Source organism: Aythya marila (assembly GCF_965140915.1).
Source record: "Aythya marila genome assembly, chromosome: 2".
NCBI lineage: Eukaryota > Metazoa > Chordata > Aves > Anseriformes > Anatidae > Aythya > Aythya marila.
In genome coordinates, this window is record NC_139043.1 from 90,425,800 (window position 1) to 90,448,603 (window position 22,804).

The 22,804-nt window shown below is 37.9% G+C and overlaps 1 protein-coding gene across 3 annotated transcripts in view; it reads right to left on the reverse strand.

Annotated features, from left to right (window-relative positions):
• Nucleotides 1-1,011: 1,011 nt before the first annotated feature.
• Nucleotides 1,012-22,804, reverse strand: part of GALNT1 (polypeptide N-acetylgalactosaminyltransferase 1) — an 83,963-nt gene continuing 62,170 nt past the window's right edge. For all 3 annotated transcript variants that reach the window (XM_082752933.1, XM_082752932.1, XM_082752931.1), the window contains 8 exons: nucleotides 20,769-20,976; nucleotides 18,995-19,165; nucleotides 17,401-17,518; nucleotides 16,276-16,456; nucleotides 8,453-8,592; nucleotides 7,244-7,342; nucleotides 6,347-6,481; nucleotides 1,012-2,691 (listed from right to left, as the gene is read on the reverse strand). In XM_082752933.1, coding sequence (XP_082609059.1) covers nucleotides 2,545-2,691; nucleotides 6,347-6,481; nucleotides 7,244-7,342; nucleotides 8,453-8,592; nucleotides 16,276-16,456; nucleotides 17,401-17,518; nucleotides 18,995-19,165; nucleotides 20,769-20,976 — 1,199 coding nt within the window. In that variant the 3' untranslated portion in view covers nucleotides 1,012-2,544. The remainder of the gene's footprint in view (nucleotides 2,692-6,346; nucleotides 6,482-7,243; nucleotides 7,343-8,452; nucleotides 8,593-16,275; nucleotides 16,457-17,400; nucleotides 17,519-18,994; nucleotides 19,166-20,768; nucleotides 20,977-22,804) is intronic.

The following is a 22,804-nucleotide window of genomic DNA, read 5'->3' on the forward strand; positions in this document are numbered from 1 at the left end:
CCACAGGCCATGTCCTAGGCACAACCAGCCACTCACTAGTCAGCCCCACCATGGGCCTGGCAGAGCCAAGTGCTTTGAAGCAAGCACCCAGAGGCTGCAGGTGCGCTCCAGCTGGCTGCTTCCCTCCCTGTGTTCAGCAGGGAAGCATCAGTAGGGTATAGGCTGGAAAGCAGGACTGCTCTTTCAGCTTTCCAAACATGACAGCTTGATGCATGGGCTTTTTGTTGTGCAATGATTTTTTATCACAGTATTATTAACCAACACATGACTTGTTGAATTAATGAGGGTCATTTGGAACCTCTTTTCTAGCAACGTTTTTTTAAAGGGATGTGTTTTGAGCTTGGGAAATTGTTTCTGAACAAATATATAACCCCGTTTTTACACCCCTCCCATGCTCACCCCCCCCAGGCTTCTTTGGTAAGATAAACTAAACTGAAATCCACAACATCACACACTAATAACACAGCAGAAGACTGCAAACAGTATTTTGGTGGGCTGTCATGCAGTCTCAGCCGAACACAAACTGTACTTCAGAAGCAGTATAAAACCAGGAGGGACCACAGAGAATTTAAGGAGCAAGAAAAAGGGTCAGCTACAAGTCAACTACCCATCCCATCCTCTTCACCAACCATACCAAAGGAATAAGTCCCCTCATACAACCATTAGGACAGACTTTTTTGTTTTAGTCCTCTGGGCGCACTTCAATATCTTTCTAATAACCGTACCATGCAATTACTTTCATAAATCTTCTTCTAGCTCATGACATTTGCACAGCTTTCCAAAAAGGAATTTATGAAAAATATCTATATATCTCGATGATTACCTGATTAGCTCCACATCATCTCACCCTATGGATAGATGTATCAATACAACAAAAAAAAACTGCTTTAAAAAAAAAAAAAAATCCCTTGCTTTGCATATGAAAACTCCTGTGTACTGCTGCAGAAATAATGGAGATAACACTGCCTAAAGCAATTTGGAGTAGCTTGGAGTAGCAAATATAAACTGGCAGTAACAGTCAAACATAATTCCACACAACTTTTGCAGGAGTCTAGATTTAATTTGCTTTACAGGACAGTTGGCCAAACAATGACATTTATCATAAAAATATCCTCTCCATTAAGTAAATCTCATTTTTCTTTCCAAAAGAAAATTCAGCATATACTCTGAGCATTCAGTAGCTCATTTTCAACATCAGCCCACACAGATTTTTCTTAACAAAACAAAACAATCCAGCTTAAAAAAATGCAGACCAATGTAATGACACAGTCATATTGCTTTTGGCTAGGTTAACTTTAAAAAACATGCCAATTTAGCTATCTTTCTTTAGGTTTTATTAGAAAAAAGCAGCAGATCAACATTACAATTCAGAGTCTAATCTAAATATGCACTTGACAATGAAGCACATCTGAATATGGAGTGAAAAAGGATTCCAGAAAACCTTCAGTTTTGCCAATCTCCTGCTACCCAGATCATCCTATCTTTTCTTCTGGCTTTCTGATGACTGAAATCAAACAAGGAACAAAAGATTTATTGCTATGAAAACAAAACCATAGTACAGTAGTATGAGTTCTGGGTGCTAAGCATATTCTGTCAAGTTAACTTAAGAATTTCAAAATGTACTTAAATCTTTTGTTTGGCCATGAAAGTCCATAAGCTGACTGACCCAGGTATAAACTGAAATGTCAGGTCTGGACAAAAAGAGTTAGACAGCATGTTAACCTCCAGTTTTCAGACAGTAATAAAAAGATACAATTCCAACAGCCAAGAAATTAAAATAAAAAAACGTTGATCTGACATTCAAGAGCTAAGTTTATTCTTACGCTCATTTTATTTGCACCCAAAATAATTTTAGACCCACCAGGAAAAAAAAAATAGTATTTATGGACTATCACACAATTGAAAAAGAGAAACAATTGTGTTTTGACTTGGTTATTTTTCCCCCACTGAGGTATAAAATCTACATATAAATTTGATACTTCACTATAACAAATTGTACTTCTCGTAGTTCTGATTTAGTTTCCATTAAACCCTGTTTACTTTTTCCTTTTTAAACCACATAATTCTTATTTCATGTTATTGAATCCGTTTTCCAGCTCTCTGTTTATTTGTGGATCTATATTTAGTAGCCTGGTTACCACTACTAACCAGGAAAAAAAAAAAACAGTCTTGGAACTTTCTTCATCTCAACAGCACTTTCAGCAGAGCTTACTGATGTGCAAGCAAACTACAATGATATGCAGCTCTTCAGAAAGAGTATTTCATTGATTATGTTTCCACTGTCCCAATGTTCTCTAAATTATTTGCTGGAAGAAACTCGTTCAATCCTGTAAACATCAGTGGGCGCAGTTTCACTAGTATGTGTGGTAGTTTCACATCCTTATACAGGAAGGCTGCTTCACAGCTACTGAAAAGCTGCAGGAGTTCTAACAGCTGATGAACTGTGGATTCTGCAGAGAAGTTTCCTTCTGTTGCTACTTTAACAGTGTAGCCAAAATATTAGCCGAGGTAGCCCAGTCAATCCTTTCTTTTCTTCAGAACCTCTCAGAATATTTCTGGAAGGGTGACATTGCGAAGTAGCCACTGCTGGGAGCGGCTGCCGTTGCAGTCTCTGATGCTGGGTACCTGGCTGTCCTCTTCGGTGGCTTTGTCCAGGCACTGGTTACTGTTCACATGCAACAGGGTTAATTTCTGGAAGGCAAAATAAAAAGAAATGAGTTTCAGGCAGAAGACAACCTTTTTATTAATAGCCGTCACAATTCCTCTGTAAGCAAATGGGAACTAGACAAGGCCCCCTTGGTTATCAACTCCAGATCCCCATTCTAAAGAGTACGTAAATATGTTGTCCTGTACTGTGGGTACTAAACACACTAAGCTTCACAAAAAAAACAGAATGGCCTGAACCTTTTAAACGACATACTTTCTTAAGCAATATCCACTATCCCATAAATAGGACCGTACTGCTGGGGATTTTCAAGGAGTTTGCAATTAAAGTCTGTTAAGATGTACAACTTTGATTACTAGTTACAAAAGTAGTTTTCAAGAGATCAGAATGAATTCAACTCACGTTGAACCTTTTTTTTCCTCAGTCAGGGACAAAACTAACCTAAAATTATGTTCTTTTAGAACAATGTTCCTTTTAAAAACATGCATGTGTACAAGTGTACATCTGCGTACAAAATGCATATAAAGATGGATACATATCTTTTCCAGCATCTCCTGATCTTCCTTATGCAACCTTCCATACATGACCCCATCTACCTCAGTGCTGTTCTTATGGGAAAGAGGAGGTATTTTGGAAGTTGCATATCCTGCCACTGTACTCCGTATACTCATTAGTCCATCAGCCTGTGTATGGCACTGACTGGCATTAGAATTGGTACTGCTTCTCTCTCAGCAGCACGGCCAGGACACTGCACTGACAAAAAAATGATAAAACATGCCCTATGTGCACAAGCAGCAAGAAGTTTAAAAAAAGAGCAGTTCAGTGTGCTGCACTCATGCAGCAGCTGGAGAATGAAGGGACCTGGAACACATTTAAGCAGACAAATGACTAACACACAACTTGCTTTTTTTTTCCCCCCCCGTAGTATAAACACCTCCTGAACAGAGGCAGAAGGAAAAAATATAGACAAATCACCCAACTATATGAGCATGTGTTCTTGCTAAGTATTCTCTAACTTATTTTTGTGCTTCATTAGCTAGCTTTCAGTAAAGTTCTGAAGATTATTTTATCAGTGGAAAGCCTAGGTACAAAGAGAGAAAACACATACAGTCACGTTTATGGCTAGGGTTAGGCACAGGAGAAGTTTCTTTTATGGGCTGCAGCAATCTCCAAATCTGGGAATTTGGAGAGGTCCCGGTAGACTGGAAGCTGGCAAATGTTGTGCCAATTTTCAAGAAGGGTCAGAAAGAAGACCCTAGCAATTACAGGCCTGTCAGTCTCACGTCAGTGCCTGGTAAAATCATGGAGAAGTTGGTTCTCGGACTTATTGAGGCGCACCTGGGGGACAAAGCAGTCATTGGTCCTAGCCAGCATGGGTTTGTGAAGGGTAGGTCCTGCCTAACTAACCTGATTTCCTTTTATGATAAGATCACCCGTATGGTGGACCAAGGGAAACCAGCTGATGTGATTTTTTTGGACTTCAGCAAGGCTTTTGACACGGTTTCCCATAGGATCCTACTGGACAAAATGTCCACCATACAGCTAAATAAAAACATCATACGATGGGTGAGCAATTGGCTAACGGGCAGGGCCCAAAGGGTTATGGTAAATGGGGCTGTGTCAGGCTGGCGGGTGGTCACCAGTGGGGTCCCTCAAGGCTCCATTTTAGGGCCGGTACTTTTCAATATTTTTATAAACGATCTGGATGTAGGAATAGAGGGTATTTTGAGCAAGTTTGCTGATGACACCAAACTTGGAGGAGTTGTGGACTCAAATGAGGGCGTAAAGGCCTTACAGAGGGATCTGGACAGGTTGGAGAGCTGGGCGATCACCAACCGCATGAAGTTCAATAAGAGCAAGTGCCGGGTCCTGCACCTGGGACGGGGAAACCCTGGCTGCATGTACAGACTGGGCGATGAGACGCTGGAGAGCAGCCTAGAAGAGAGGGATCTGGGGGTCGTGGTAGACAGCAAGTTGAATATGAGCCAGCAGTGTGCCCTGGCAGCCAGGAGGGCCAATCGTGCCCTGGGGTGCATCAAGCACGGCATCGCTAGTAGGTCAAGGGAGGTGATTGTCCCGCTCTACTCTGCGCTGGTGCGGCCTCACCTCGAGTACTGTGTGCAGTTCTGGGCACCACAGTATAAAAAGGGCATGAAACTGTTGGAAAGTGTCCAGAGGAGGGCTACGAAGATGGTGAAAGGCCTGGAGGGGAAGACGTACGAGGAACGGCTGAGGTCACTGGGCCTGTTCAGCCTGGAGAAGAGGAGGCTGAGGGGAGACCTCATCACAGTCTACAACTTCCTCGTAAGGGGGTGTCGAGAGGCAGGAGACCTTTTCTCCATTAACACCAGTGACAGGACCCACGGGAACGGGGTTAAGCTGAGGCAGGGGAAATTTAGGCTTGACGTCAGGAGGGGGTTCTTCACAGAGAGGGTGGTTGCACACTGGAACAGGCTCCCCAGGGAAGTGGTCACTGCACCGAGCCTGTCTGAATTTAAGAAGAGATTGGACTGTGCACTTAGTCACATGGTCTGAACTTTTGGGTAGACCTGTGCGGTGTCAAGAGTTGGACTTGATGATCCTTAAGGGTCCCTTCCAACTCAGGATATTCTATGATTCTATGATTCTATGAATCTTTGCAAGAGAGACTACTTGGTTCCTTCAGCTGAAGGATACATACTTCTGTATTCTCCGCAGAATCTGACAAGCCCTGCTAGTTTTGTTTGGATCAAAATCTAATCTATAATCTAATAGATAAGTGTTAAAAAGCATTCCCCTCTTGAGACACGGAGAGGGAAAACAAACAAACCAACCAAACAAAAAACCCCACACCCTGACCTGGAACTCCTGGGAAATGCTAGTGATTTTTTTTATCGAGATACCATCTTCTCCTTCAAAAAACAAACAATAAAAAACACTTACTCTTGGTATGCGTAGATCACTGCATACAGTAAGTAATACTACTCATGATATTTACTTAAGTCAGGTAAACTGACCATATAAAAAAGAAGGAATGGTTTCTAAGACTCAAATTTAAGCATTCCCATTAACATTTCTACCCAATCACAATACTGTAAAGAGCTTGCAGATCAAACCATTGATCAATGGCCAATGATTTCTAGATCTGGAGTGCGACATAAGAATTTCAAAATCAGTTTGAATGTTATGGAAAAGATGATGAAAATAAAGCTCTTTGAAGCATCTCTACCTTAAACATACCCAGATTAGAAAAGTAAAACTTTTCTTATGATTTTATGATGCTGAATTTTTAGTTACAACAATATTTCTTTTTAATCTTTTGAGACACAAGGTATCAGATGCTGGAATTGAAGAAAGAAAATTATTTCAGGTATCTACAGGACCAATAAGAGATAGTGCTTGCTAAGGATCTTGTTACAGTGTCACCTTAACAGAATAGGCAGTCCTTCAGAGAATCTGGAAGTGTACTGAAAATATTCTTCTTTTTTTTAAGGGCTCCCCAAAACGTTACTAGGTAATTAAATCGATGCAGATGCTCATCAAATGACCATGAATTAATGACAGAGGGAACATAATCGTGACTTATTTCCTTGCTTATTCAACTATCAAATAGTGGTCCCACGAAGGATTTTGTTGCTGTGTAGGCTCACATAAAAACACAAGCTATCTTACTTTAATGTCACAAGTTATTAGAAGACTTACCACTGGGTCATATTCCCAAAGCTGATTTCCTTTTAGATGATGGCACTTGAGCATTGTTACTGGGCCATTAAGTTTGGAGACATCTAAACACAAATCATCTGTTCGAATTTCTTTGTTGGCAGTATATGAGAAAACCTAGACAGAGAAAGAATGAGAGAAATTGAGAAAAAAAAAAAAAAAAAAGCATTCAACCAAAGAATTCCTGGGGATGGAACAGTGTAGGGGGTAGTACTGTCGGGAGGCAGGGGGAAAAGAAGTAAGGAGTGAGAGTTAAGGGGAATATTTGCACACATTACTTCATTAATAACCACTGAACTTTTTTATATTTTAGGGGTACAAACACTATAAAAGTTCTTCAAACAAAAGAGATGTTTTCAAACCTGCATACTGTTTCTTGCACAGGAACAATATGATCCTCAACACAGGTAATCTTTGTATTTAACAGAGTTAATAAAGAATTAACAAAATGAAAAAACAAATGTAAACAGAGTCCAGAATTAGCACACAGCCATGCGCATTAAAAGCAACATGTCAGGAGGAGGCATGTTGTTTTGTTTTTGTTTAACTAACAATGCGAACCAGCAGGTCTAAACACGAGATGGTTCCAGAGAATCTACAGGAGGTAAAGTGTGGCTCATGGCAGTCTCCTCTCCTCATTTCATTTTTGACTTTGTAGTTTACCTAAAACATGTTGCAATCAGTCCTCAAAAACTTACAAATGAGAAACCAACAGATCTTCTCATGCAATCCCTTTTACGGGCTTCTTCTTCAATAAGGTTTCCCTAAACTTTACTGTTCAAGTAAAATGTAATGATCACTATTGGAAGAACTGAAAAGATGTCCTGATGAGTAGCATTCCAAGTAACTCAATTCATTAACATCATTAAGAAAAGTCACCTGATTTCCACCCATTCCATGACAGTTAAAGATTCCAACTTTCTCATTTTCTTTTCTTGCCATGTTATCCAGACATTGGTTTGTCTCCACGTTTCTTATCTTGGATTGAAAAAGAGCACATCACAAAAAGCTGTTATTGTTAGAAAAGAACTAGGCCCATATCAAACCACACTGGCAACAATTCTCTTTTATACATGCAGGGATTATTTGAATGAATTGTAAAATGTATGAATGGTACTACAATGAAAAACACACTCTCTGAGGCTCAAATTCCCAGGCAACTGTTCAAGCTACTAGGTTAAAGATGTTTCTTTGCTTTCATTTGGGGATCTTCCCATATTGCGGACCCTACTTCCACAAAGACTCACCTACAACAGAATGGACACAACTCTGTCTCCAGCCCCAAACTACCAGCAGTTTCAAAACACTCTCCTAGGCACAGTAGGTTTAATTCCCTTTGAAGTCAGGGGAGATTGGGTTCAATTTCCTCACTTCTTGAGTTACAGCCTTAATCCCCATATTACTATACAGTAGACAGCATGAATATCGGTCTGCTGATATCCATGCAGCAGCCTGAACGCCTGCCCTGTTTTGTTAAAAATGTTTTTCTTTTACAAACAAACACAGTATAAAATCACCCTACAAGAGGTGAGATATTTGGCTCAGCATGACTTGTAGCAGGGAGTAGGGCCTACTTATTAAGGACAGCATCATCTGTGCTACCTCTGCAGTCACTGAAACTAAAGGAAGACAAATGTCCAGCAAAGCTTAGGGATCACTGGAATTTGCTGGTCACTGAAGAAGATTCTGGGGGTAAAGTTCAGAGTAATGTTTGATTTGTTTTTTTAAACAAAGTCCTTGCTTGATCTGGTCTAGTTTTATTAAGCAAAACTGTATGTAGAGAAATTTATACACAAAGTTATCCATAACTATGAATTTCTGAAGGACTGTTTCTAAAGGCCTTTTATGTGAAATTTAGCACTGTAATAAAGAAGGGAAAACCTTTCAATTACAGTATTGTATAACAAATTTTGGTCTTCTGTCTGAGAAGCCAGATGTGTCATTTTACAGATGATGGGAATATATGTGCAAGTTACTTGAACTTTGCGGGAGGTTAACTTGTTTATACTATTCCATTCAGAATACAAACAACTTGCTGTGCAACATACTTTTACAAACAGTAGACAAATACGTAGGGTAAAATCTTACCTCCCCCAGAGAAAAGTAATGGCGTGGAATTTGGGAATCGGGATAAACGTTCTCCAGGTACCAGGAAAAAGGCTTGCACTGGAGCTTGCGTCTCAGTCCAAGTCGTGAAGATATGTCCCCATAATCAACTTTAGTAACTCCTAGAGATAAAGGATAAAAAGTTTTATTTAATTGTTAGCAGAGGATTTGTATATAATTCCATTTAATACAAAGGTGATCTGTATAATACATTGCTTGCAATCATCCCTACACACAAAAAAACTTTTTTTTTTTTTTTTTTTTAAATAAGTCCAGCATTATGCTTTCTATACTCACTGTGGACAAGTTGATCAGTACCCCTGACATTTTCTCCTGATAACTATAGAAAAGGTTGAATCAGGCCATCTATAGTATACATGACAACTTCTGAGCTATGGCTTGTGGAAGAATATGAATGCAATTGCTTACTTAGTTAGAGGAAAAGGCTGAAACTGTTACATTCACTAACCCCATTCTATCCCCAATGCCAACTGGAGTGTATATACACTATGCAGCATAACACAGCAATCTCCTTCTGTGGAGTAAAAACTGCATTTTAATTTATTTCTCTAAGCCAGATACTACCTGCTGAACCTTTCATCATCCATCTAACTGCATAAAGAAACAGACAAAATGCAGCCATCACACAGGGAACTAAGCATTTAATAATTTAGTGTTTGTTCAATATAACTGCAGCAGTTGCAGGAACTGTGCTCACCATTAGGCCAGTTACATTTTTTGTGGTATTTTGCCTGCCTTTTTATTCTCTTTTGTTCCTTATTTATTGAAGTGCTATATTCTTCCTGGATCTTCCCACCCCTTTATGGTGGTTTTAATTTCTTCCGAACATTAAATGGTTCAAATCCCATCTGGAAATGGGATGTGAAAGATATGCACGACCAGTAGGTATTTTTAATTCACTAGAATTAAGCATTCATTAATATTCCAATAACATTAATTAAAGGTAGGATAATTTCCAGTTTTCAGGCATCACATTTTACTATCCATACTACACTTCAAATCCCATAGGCCAAAGAAATACATTACCACACACACACAAAACCCAAAAACCACTCAATTTAAATTCCCTCCACAGACAGTTCAGCTGGCCACTACAACTAAAGACCTGCAGTTACATGCATTTTTCAGAAATCCCTGCACCTAGAGGATGGTAAGTTACTTCTAAAATCGTTCACCTTTTGAAATTGAGTTTGAGATATTTTGAAGTTGGTATCCCGTGTTGTTAAATAGAGCTGCCAGTAGATGGTGTATTTCTACTCAATTAAGACAGATGACTGCATTACTTCAGCTGTTTGTAAATATCAATAAAATCATTTGTAATTTCAATATTCTAGAACAAAAACAAATCTGACTAGTATTTTTCTATATTTCTTTAAACTTTAGAGAATACTTTTTTGACTTTTGAAAAGCTATTCTGGAGAACTATACTAATAAGTGAATAAAAGCAAACGAAAGCTTTTCTGTTTTGATAACATTTTCAATAATGTGAATAAAAATAAATATACAACAACAACAAAACACACACACTCAAAAAAAAAAAAAAAAAAAAGCAAAACCACTACCTTTTCTTCGCCAGAGCTAAGATTTATGTACATCAAAAAGAATGCTCTCTCAAGAAATGATGAAGAGAAGACAGGCTGCCTTGCTAAGCCAACCAGAGCTGAAGCACAGAGTCATGAAAATGAAGCTGATGGATAAAAGCTATCATGCCATCCTTGCAACAACCTTGTGGCATTCAAAACTCATTCATCAACAGAATTTGCTACACTGACTTTCAGAAAAAGAAGAAATAGGCTTTGCCATTTTACTGAATGGCATAAGAATTGAAGTCTCAACCATACAGAATTAAGTACCAAGTGACACTTAATGGTGTACAAATGTGTTATTCCTTAAAGTAGTTTTAAATGTCACCACGTACAAGAAACGTGCCAGCTGATTTTCACTCCATTACACTGAAATAAAAGGTGTACATTATATCCACTTAACCATTTTGAGCGTGACAGACCTGAAAAAACAAAACCCCTCTGAAGTCATGTCTGCTCCAAACCATATACTGGCATGCAGATTAGAGTTAGCATCAGCTTTGCAGCTGGACTGGAGAGCAGAAAGAGTACAGTTTGACTTAGTGGTGTTCTTTAACAAGGCTAAGTTACTCTGTTTTCCAGGTAAGCAAGTCAATATCTTCAGTGCTTCTGGTACCTTCTCTATATTACTCAAAAATAGCTTGAGTATCCCTATACTTTTGCACTACACCGTGCAGGCACAGTTACTAATAGGTAACAGTTTGTGGTAGAAGTAGAAGCAAAACTAGGAAAACTGCAATATAGAAATCATACAAACATTTAACGTCATTTCTGAAACATTTTCTGCACACAGTAGTAAAAGATGATGTAAGCACTGAAGTCTTAGATATGTCTTCCAGTGTTTTTATACTTGGTTTTAAAGGTTCAGATAAAAAATAAAATAAAATAAAATAAAAAAAATTAGATTAAGTCTTCCTCCCAGATAGCTATTATGCCAGATTGCACAGGTAGGTATACAATGAGGACAATCATGTCCACCAGTTATTTGTTTTAATACTTGGGTTTTGTTCATGAAAATCAGAAACAGTTTTAACAGCACTTGCTATCCACAGTTTTTCCCTCCCCAAAACAAAAACAGCAAAAAATACAAACCCTATTTTGATTACATTAAACACCTGCATCTTCCTGATGATTCTTCTTGTCACCTGGCTTGCTGTTTGCTGTGTGACAATTGCACGCATTTTTTAAGTGTATTTGTTAAAAAGAAAAAAAAAAAAAAAGTACTCAAAATCCTGATAATGCAAACTCATATCAAATAAACCCAGCACACCATCACCAATCTTTTGTACAAATTTAAGATTCATCTAAGATTCATCTCAGCACTTGCTGGTAGCGTTAGTTTTCTTAAAGAAATCTGGCATGCAGTACCAGGCTACTCCGAACAGAAAAGACCATTACACATTACTAATCAATCAGATCTCTCGGTTATACTTACACTTTTACTCAAAAGTAATCAAATTCTTTAATTTGACAAATGCACACTTCTCACCCAAGCAGCCATTTCTGCAATTTGGCTACTAAGCATCAGAAGAAATGTTTAGAAGCTATTCAATGCTATCACTATTTTCTGAAAAAATTATTCCTCTATTTTTGAGAGATAGTTCTATTAGACTGGGAAGGAACCGTTTCAAAATTACTAAATTCTCCACTCTTTTCGCTATTACAGTACAAATAGCCCACTGCTTTCGCATGCAAATAATGTCTATCAGTAGAATACTCCTTCAGGGGTTTAATTATTAAATTATTACTTATTAGGCTTCCCAGTGGCCATGTTGCAACAATTTTACTGTCCTCGAAATTTCCAAAGAGCTGAAGATTTGCTTGCCAAGTTCAGTGTGGCAATATATTTATGCTAAACTGCTTTGAAAAATGAGAAGCATGATGTTTTCATCATGATTATAAGCCACTCAATCATTTTTCAAAAGCGCTGCATGAAAGCTGTTTCATCCAAAACTGGTCTTCTGTTAAAAAAAAAATCATAGAACTTGTTTTTATTCAGTATTATGACACTTGGTAAGTAATAATCATTAAAATAAATTCAAGCAGTTATGTATTTACATCTCCAGTTAATGCTTACAGGGAGTGCTAGCTGAAACGTGACTGTCTGGAATCTCTCCATATATATTTTGAAGATAGGTTTAGCTACATTGCAAGATCAACTACCATTGACTCAGTGCCTTCTCTGTCCTCCCCACCACCCAGAAATAGAAACGTTATCCTAGACTTACCATGCTTGGCTAGAGACGGGCACCTGCGGTGATAAGAACCTAGGCTTACTGATCCAGTTCTCAGGATAACACACCTCTGTCTGCCTCGGTGGTTTTTGCTTAGATAACGCTACAGTGCTGTCTGTCTTTTCAGGCCTTCTACCTCTTCAGTTCAGCTCCAGTGCAATCAAAGATACATTCTGGGTAAAACTTTTGATCAACAATATAATTAATTTCCATACACACTAGATGAGGCTCTACCCAAGCTCATTAGAGCTGCTTTTTGGGATGCCTGGAGCGTACCAGCTGGGATACGAGAGGCTGCTGAATGAGGGCCATGCATGCTGGCCCAGGAACAGGAGGCTGCACGAAGGAGCTGCAACCCAGACTCACGTGCAGCACGAGGAAACCACAGCGTTTAAAGCATCTTTGCTTCACATTTAGATGGGAGATAGCAGAAAATGCCACTAGGGTCAGTTTACCATTAATTAGTAGTTATAGGAAGGTGCGGGGGAGGGAGCTGTGGTAAGCCGACCTCATGCTCTGCAGCTGCTGCTGCGGAAAGGGGCAGTTTCCCTTGCTCAGCTTCAGATTCCTGCTGCGCTTCCTGTGCTGACACAGGTGCTCGCTTAACCAGTAGAAGGCCAGCCCAGAGAATAAAACATCCCCAGGAGTTTATGTCAGCTGCTTTGACTTGATAAATGGACAATCAACAAGCGAGGGGAGGACCTCAGCCCCTGGCATGACAGGCAAGGTGCTCTCCTTGCAGCAGACTGTTAGATTGACACCATCTCACCTCGGACAATCCCGTCGCAGTATTTTAGACTACAGAAGGAGAGGAAAGAGCTACACTAAAAATCGTAAAGCAGCAGCAAAGCCTGCAGAACAAGCTAACAGGAGCCTGTGCCGGATTCCAGCAGGAAATGGTCTGGGAAACAGCACCCTGCTGAAACACGCAACTGTGAGAAAAACTGTAGACTAATGCAGAAAGACGACAGCTAGTGCCATTACCGTCGTGGAGAACAGCTGTTGTGTGCAATGAGATCGGTTTGATTTTGGCTGAGCACAACCTGCTGCAAAAATTGCCCTGCCCAGCTTCCTGCTGTACCTATCTATTTCTAAGCAGAACGACGGCTTCTAAAACGCATGAAAGCTTAAAAGAGACAAATAATTCCTACTAGGTTGTACTTATTAGAGGAAAAAAGGATTACAGGCTTACTTTTCAAGAGCGCGGCTTTCCATTTAACTACATTATATCGATAGTAAAAAGTCTCCTGAGTTCTTATCAGTCAAACAGTAAGCCATTTTTTTCAGACAATTCAGATTATATGAAGTGGGAAAAGCTACCTGAAAATCTTAGGTTTGCTTTCCCGGACCAATCCCTCTGTAGTTCACTATCTTAAGGGAGCAGAAGAGAAAGGATATAAAGGAGGAAACAAATTTCTTGTTCGCTTGGCTCAATGACGCCTGTCAGTATATTAGCTCCTTCAAAACCCAATTTCCTCATCCATGTCAACTAAGGAGAAAAAACATGGATGCACGGAGGATTGCCTGCTTTCCTTTCTCATCTGCACCCAGGCTTGCAAACCAGCATCAGCCTAAAAATCCTCACCTTGCTCTTTGCAAGAAGTTGTGACACTGTCACAGTAATACTGAAAGTACACACTGCACTAGTAAAGAGTTTCACAGTCTGCATGCTGTAGTCTGCCAGAGGGTCGCTACACCATCATCCTGCAAGAACTAAACATTTAATTTTTACATTAGAAGGATGGCTTGGAAAACCAGAACATGGCTAAGCGAGTCAATGCAGCAGAGATTCACTGAGCTGGCTCAGAAAGACATACTGAAAAGTTACAGTGATATTTGCTGTCAACAGGTAAAAATAAGCAGTTTGCACACCTCGTAAGCCTGGAGATACCAGAATAATAACAGTAAGGGATCTGGGGACTTTCCCAAATAATAATTCATTCTAGATAATACCTACTGGCTCTAATGGTTCACATGGATTTGGAGGAAAGAATGAGCAGCACCGAGTATAAGTTCATTCTTAAACAAATGTTATAGCTAAAAGAGAGCCACCACAGTACTAACCATTTTTTTTTCACATCTCCCAGCAACCAGCCAGTTTCAGAATAACCCAACTTATTCAGGTTCTGTATGATCCTACGGTTCTTAAAACACTTGGAAATTCTAGCATCAAACTTTAGCACAGCATCAGTATGGATATGGGTATACAGAGACTGTGCACCAGTTGGCAGGTGCAGATGCTCTAAGAGCAGCTTAGAGCTCTTGGCAAGAAAACATCCATATCCACGAAATGTCCAGGCTATTAGCATACAACAACCTATGCAGACGTGCATCTTTCAAAAGGAAAGAGAACGTACAGTGCAATTACAGCTAATTGCTGAAGTTACTTTCCCCATTTCAACTTTTACTGATTTTCTAAGTGAAATTCTTACACTCCTTTTCTCCAACAGGAGGATGCATTTATATTCCACAATGCTGCAAACCCATGAAAGCAAGCCCTATCAAAACAGTAATTCTACAAAACGAAAACACTAACTTCCTTTTGTAGCTTATGGTTACCACATGAAATGGGAGCACTACAAAGGTTATATATATATATATATAAAGTAACACAGCCTTACCACTGTGTCGAGTAATTCAGGTTTGTTTTCAAGAGCTTATTTTTATAGTCAGGTGTTCATAGCTGCTTAGTACATCCAAAAATCTAGCTTGACATGGATCTATAAAAGCAATCTTAGCCAAAAATAATTGCAGCTATTTATATACAACTTACCTCAACGATATATTTATACACGTGATGTTTGAACTCATAATGCTTCATTAATAAAAACACAGGGCGGTAACCATAAGCTATTAAGCTTTTGATTTCACCTCAAAGGTTTTGAGTAGTACCAAGATTATTTTTTTTTTTATTATTTAAAAAAAAAAATCTTACATGTCTTAAGTAATGTGTTCTCTTAGGAAAAAAAAAAAAACAGTAAAGAGAAGCATGGTCATTTGTTCTCACGAGTATTCTCAAAACCTGTAATCTAAATTTGACATTGTTCAGACTCATGCTATATTGTGTTATAGGTTTTAAATTTCAACATTTATGCAGGTTTAATAAGCAAGTCATAAGGGAATACTAGTTTTTAAAAGTACTTATTTGAAAAGCAGATTCAGCATATAAAACTACTGCATAGTGTTTGAAGTGGAAAGTCTCTCCATATCTCAGGTAGTTATGGGTGTCTGTTGCTCCCCAAAGTTTGTCTCTCGTTTGCTGGCTTTTTAAACAACAAAACATAACCTGCAGAGGACGGTAATAATTCAGTATTTCCCAGCCTTCCTTTCCTTTACTGAAACTTTCTTTGCACAAAGTTTGAGTTTATGGGAAATCTGCTTTCATATATTCCATTTTCATGTTTTGTTAACATCCATTTTCCAGAAACATCATAAATAACACCACAGTCAAATATATTGGCAACTATCCTACACTCTGGATAGCGAAGCGCAAACGCTACCAAGCAAATGACGTTAAGTTTTGCCGCTCCTGCTACAACAATTCACTTAAATCATTTCTGATCGATGCAGCCTCGAATGCCTACAACACAGAAGCCAGAGGCCAAACACCAGCACATTATGAGATGCATTCGGATGGCTAGCTTTCAGCACCACAATTGAACTCTTTGACGTTCTACTGAGCTTTAATTCCCTTGCACAGGAAGCTCATTCATAAGTCATGTTCATATTTAAAAAATAATAAAAAAAAAAAAATACTTCAAAGACTTCAGGGCACATCTCTGGTTAGGCTAACAAAATTATTTTTTAATTAAGGTCTTCCTTTTTGTACATCTTACATGAGCTTTGTCTTACAAACTTCAAAGCGATAACATTTTTATCTAAATGCTCATAATACTCATGTTCTTTCCCAGTAGTAATTCTCTTAAATTCTTAATAGATTATTTCTCATAACCAAGGGCTTGCTCACCTGGGGAAATGATATAAAAAAAGTTTTTGAATTCATCCATCCAAACTTCTGCAAGCCGTCTGTTATTTTTGTTGATTATTTGCCCCGTACCTCCTGGAAAAGTGTACGGTGTTGCTTTTCTGAACACATGCCCAACATGTGAACAAGTTACAATTTCCAAAGTGCCACCACACTGCCAGATCTGAAAGTGAAAGAACAGTTACTGCATAGCTGCAAATGGATAAAAGATATATATTTAAAATTGCAATTATTTGCTTTTGTTCAAATTGGAGAAATATTAGATAACGTGTAAAACATACACATACAGCTTGGAAGAGGAAAAATAAGTCTGTTTCCTGCTCCACAGGTAAGAATGCTCACAAGTGTGAGTACGATAGCATAAGAAATAGTTTATCAGGCCTCACAGCATGGAATTACTTTAGAGGACTGGGCAAGCTGACAGCAAAGGAAGGAAAAGGCTCACATGAATCACAGAGAAGCAACAGGTAGTAATTTGTCCACACAGTCTACTATAAAATAGAGTCTCCATGTAAAAACAAGATACATTCTGAAAAATTTTACTTGGAAAGTATTTTCAGTTTTATTTTGGACCTCAGATTCAGAAATGGCAGATTCAGAAACTTTTACAGAAGCGCCCATCTACATACTCTGAGATGACAAGCAAAACAAAAGGAAACAGTTCTATTTGGTAGCAATGAAAGTGAAACAACAGCGGTTAGGTCCACATCCAAATGAAAACATGAAATCACTAAGGTAGAGCACAACAAGAAGAGAATAACAAAGCTGCTGCACTGATGTGCTAAACATCACTAACAATATTATTCTTAACTTATGCTTGCCAAGTGGATTTTCTAAGTGAATTCTTTCTTGAAAAAAAAGCACATGTATTTATTCAGGATGAACACTCTGATTCCATTTCTGTCATAAGCCTTTCAACTGCTCATCATACACTTTTCCTCACTGATGGGTACAGTTTTTGCCCATCTCCACTGGAGGAACTTGACAGAAGCATACCACTAACAGCAAAAGGAAAGAAACATGTTGCAGGCATCATATCTGTATTTTGCAGAACTCGAGATGCCCTGACAGTAATAAAACACTGAACAGAGATGAATTTTTACCTACCCTGAAAGAAATTTCTAAGTTTTCTCCACCCCAAATATCCATTCCAGCATCATATGTTCCAATTTCCTGAAAGTAATCTCTATCTATTGAAAAAAGACCTCCTGCCATTGTTGGTGTCCTGAAAGAAAGACAAAAAAAAAATAAAAAAAAATAAGCATCAGTCACTATGAAGACATAATTAAATACATTTCATGCTTACACTGACAAAATGGCTTTTTATTTCTCCAGTAGGTAATTTGTTCCTTCTCAGTAGGTTTCTGTCCAAATTCAGTTACCATTGATGCATTTGCTAGCTCAAAATTTTCCAGAGGAGGAACAGCTAGTGACAGTTGTTCTTGTTTTCTCACTTAAGTTTGACTCTGTATAGAGAAACAGCCCCAAGTAAGCTGCTACCGTTCCTGGAAAAGGAGACTTCTGCCTCCAATGATGGTAACTCTCATGAAAGGGAAAAGTTTCTTACAGGAAATTTATACTTCTGTCAACTACTCTTGAAAAATTACAAAAGGCTGTGAAGTGGCCTGCTTGCTTTCACTAGTATTACTTAACATGAGAAAATTGTACAATCGGAGTTACAACCAGATTTTCTTTTACAACTTCCTTATTGGTAGGAAGTAAAGTAAGACTGTGCTAGTTTCTCCTAACTAGCAACACCTAGTTTCTCACAGCAACACCTCCCAAATTCACTTAAAAAAAAAAACAAACAACGAACTACACGTTCTGTTGCTATAATTTTGTATTTCATGTCTACAAACTGTTTTTCCAACTTTTTTTTTTTTTTTTTTTTTTTAAATGACCAACCATTTTTCTGAAACACTTTAAGCTTTTCCTGGAAAAATGTAATATATAAGCTAGAGTGGTAACAGTCTTTAACTAAAAACCTGTGTGTTTTTCCCCTAAAATGGATACTGGAAAATAATACTCCTTTAAGCACCATCCTGAGAATATGCTTAACTTCTTTAGCCCTCAATTTCATAAATCTTCATAATGAAAAAACAAATAAATAATAATACTGAACCACATCCTCACCTTTTTGGTTAGTATCTTTCTTTTCAGAAAGATAAGGCCAGAAAATGTAAATTTGGGGTTGTTAAAAAGTACATATTACAGACAACTTACCTGCGTTTCTCATTATATTCGTTATAACATCTACATGACATGCTAAAATAAATTTGCCTCCCATCCATGCATTTTGAAGACATTAAGTTTATGTATGCACACAGAAATATATATATACACACATGCAAAAAAAAAAAAGACTCATATTCAAAATAGTGTTTACTTTCTTAGAACAAAAAATAAAAATGAGGCATGATTCAGTAAAAATCCGTGCATCATATAAAAACTAGCAAAGAGCTAGCAGCTAGCTGGTAACTAGCATAACACACAGAAATATTTCCACAGTGACATACTGCTAGCTTCCTTCCCTGTTTCCAGAAGTTACCAGCAACTAATCCATGTAAAATAATCTTCGTGCTATTTCTTCATACAGACCAAAATAATGCTACAACGCAATTCATTAATTACTTATAGACAAGAGTAACCTAGAAAAGACGTGTAAACACCAGGTGAACATTTCACCCAATTTAATCATTACCTAACAGGAAGGGTTCGATCTCCTTTCCGTCGATCCATCTCTCTCTGAGGAACTGGATACCAACGAAAATTCAACTTCCAGTTGAACCCACCATAGGTCATATCAGAACCTGCCATGTATTCAAAGGTGTCATCGCTAATTACATCGATGATGGGACACACTACTGTTCTCCTAGAAAGAGGAAAGAACCAAATCTTATTAATTCAAGTGTTAGGAAAAAAAAAATGTTATTTTCCATTTTTAACAAGTACAGAGTTTAAAATTTCAAATGCTATCTTTTAACAACCTTACTCAACATGCATTCAGACTGTTACCACAAAAGATATCAAGCTCTATCTTGCTAATTAGAAATAATAAAATGTCTTTTTCTGACCCATTTTTGGCACTACTACTTTTTTTTTTTTTTTAAACAGTATTTGAACTATTATCAGTAATAAATAATCATCCTCCTGCAGATGGAAAATGTGATCATAGCATATCTCAATGTCACACAGCAATTGAATGTAAAAGAGAAGAGGTTTTATTTTCTATTTAAGTGCTCAAAGTAAATTTTTGAAGTAACATTTTGAAATTAAGACGCTGACATTAGCCCAGGGGAAGTACTCCAACATGCCATCAGGACTAAGAGACGATGGCCATCACGAACAAAGTATAGCTACTGCAGCAAAGTCAACATGAAGAGGTTTCCTTGTTCACTGTCCTGACATCATTAAGGCATATACTTGGAGATAATAATTCTAATCATCTTAAAGACACTTAAATAACTGTCCTCAAGCAGGCTTCCTCTCACGGAAAGCTCAGTAAAGATTCAAGGATTGAAACTAAATTCAAAGGTTTTATTTTGTTGGGTTATTTGCAGAAATTGTAACAATAATTTACAGTGTCTGACAAAAATTTCTACTGATGATAACAACTTAAAGGTTACCATTGTGCCTTTGCACAGTTCTGTACAGATTCATTAGCTGCAGCTTTGTCATAATGTTGTATTTCATAATGTTAGCATGTAAGTGATTTTCACCTATAGCCTCAAGAACAAAACAGATCTGTAACACTGTGCTTAGCAGCCAGCCTATTTAATATACTGCTTATTAACAGACTAGTCTGCAACTACAGAGTTACTGTTCAGATATACGAATGTTTTATAAAGCAAACCAATTCTCTTTTTATTTTTTTTTCAAAACTCTGAATGCAGTTTCCATCATGCTAACATGGATGCAAGTGTTGTGAGTATAGACTTTAGAAATACAAAGCTATGTTAGTGCAGTGTACGTCAGTGTGATTCCAGTAACTACTCTTTTTCTAACTTTGGAAAACACAACCTTGAGGACCAAAGTCATATCATAGAAATCCACTCATTGACAAGTAATCCACAGCATGAATATATTACAAAATAAAGAAATCACATGGAAAACCTGAAAACAGTAAAATTTGACCGTTCTTGTTTACATTATTTATTTTTGAGATAAGGGCTCCATTTATTTCTTAAGGCTATCTTCCCAATTTCATGAAGGAGATCAGGCAGAAGAGCTCTAATTCCTCTGCTCTTAACCCCATTCTTACTCAGATCTCTCGTGCATTCTAATATAGGTTTAATTTTAAATTATTTACTTTTTAAAAACTGTACTGACTTAGCCTTTTATCCTTACACCAATGAGAAGTACGGGACTTATCTATCCCTTCAGAAAGTAGATACCTTCCTTGTAGGCTACATCGTAATACTTAGAAACTTCTCAATAACCTTAAATAAGAAGAACACGAACCAACAGATAATTACCTGTCAGCTTTGATCCTTGCCAGCAGCGGTTCAAGCCAGCCTACCGTACATTCACAATGAGCATCTAAGAAGGTGATGACCTGGCCTTTCGAAGCAGCAGCCCCCTTTAATCTGGCTCTGATCAATCCAGAACGCTGTTCCATTCGAATCACATGAACAGGAACTTTTAATTTTTTCACATAACTCTCCAGTGGTCTTTTCAAAAAGTCTGCAAAGAAGGATCAAATGCATGGAAACTCTCAGTTACAAAATACAGCTTTTGTGTTTGGTGAGGAGACTTGAATTAAAAGATAATTCCTCGCTTTTCTAACTCTTTCCTCTTTTCTCAGCTAGTTTCCTCTACTGCTTATTCTTCATTTCATACTATGCCCTTTTACACCTCTGTGTTTCTCTTGCTAGAGGAGAAGTTCTTCCTTCTCCTCTACATTTCTTCATTAGGGAAACAAAAATGAAGAGTGTAGGATGCTTACATAGAAACTTGATGAGATAAGACAAGATTTTATTATGGAGTAGATATGACTCTTACTTTCAAAAACCCATGCATAAACATTCTTGGGCATATAATTATCTACCATGAAAGTAATGATAATGAGCTGACTAGCTGAACAGAATGAATTAAATCCTACAGTAATGTAACTTACAGATAATTTCTTTGCAAGCAGAGTTTAAAACCTGACCAAATCCATTTTTCAATTCTGATTTCTCTATATTTGTCTGGCTAAGGTCTTTCTTATTAAGTTATCACTATAACACCCAAAACCAAAAATAGACATAATCAGCTTTATGTAAAATTACACCTGTATCACAAACAAACCTGCTTATTTGATGATCAAGTTAATCAAAATACAATAGCCATAACTAATGACTACCAAATGCCTATACTCATAATTAGTTGCAGTACAAACAGGTGACAATTAACAAAATTTCCAATCACTTAGTACAGCCTTTGTCCATCACAGAAAAAGATAAGTAACACTAAATGAAGAACAACTGAGAGTGAATGCAATTGACGCAATTGATATTGTGTATGTTTATATAAGCTTGTCACATAAGCTTGTGTAATAACATAGTACAGATTTGAAATCAGTAATCATATAGGCAAAATAAATACTCTTATAAACACAGCTACAGAATGTATTACACGATATGCTCAAAGCACACAAGAGTTGTACAACAGCGCACAGCCTATAGTAGGATTTAATCTAAGAATAAGTCCCTCATGCAAGAAAATGTATGATACCAGAGGGAAAGAAGCATGGCATGAACTCTTAGTGGCTGTCTTGTAAATCTCAAGAGGCAGAGCTGACCTGGGGGTGATTACCATTCCTTACTGTTGCTCTGGTTGAACAAGCTAATTCCCCCCTCATTTTTTCCTTTGCATTCTTGGGCTGTCAGTAAAACCCATAGAAATAAGTTGTGACACATCTTGGAAGCTGAACTGTGCTGAAAGAGCCTAACAGTTTGATAGATCTTAAATGTTTGTTTCCAGAGAAACTCAAAACGAGTTAATTTTTGTTGTGCATATTAGCACAGTCGCAAACAAATGGTTAGTAGTGCAAACCAATTTTCTTGCCTGAAAATTTTGCAGGCCTTCTGGGGTTTAGCAGAGTTCATTTGGTTGACTGAGTCTGCAACAAATATAGTCTCACCTGTTTATTACACAGCTATCCAAAGTCCCCAGTTTAAAAGAACTAGCATCATGGTAATGTTTGTAGCTTAATGTGTATGGCCTCCGTGATTGCACTGAATACAAAGGTGAAGCTTTTCTCTCTGTGCTAACCTCACCAAGTCACAGAGATCTACATGTTCCTCTGCACATCTCAGGTGTAGTACTGAATATTTTAAAACAGTCTCGGCTTGAAGATGAATGAGTATGAGCTGTGACATTGGTCCTTGAACACAGTTACATTAACGGAACAATGGTAACATTCTGCCAGGAGGAAGAGAGAGATTTCAGCAATACAACTGCTGTCAATCAAGAACAAGCATGAAAAAAAAATGTTTTAATTACACCACTGGAAGTCATGCTCAACACA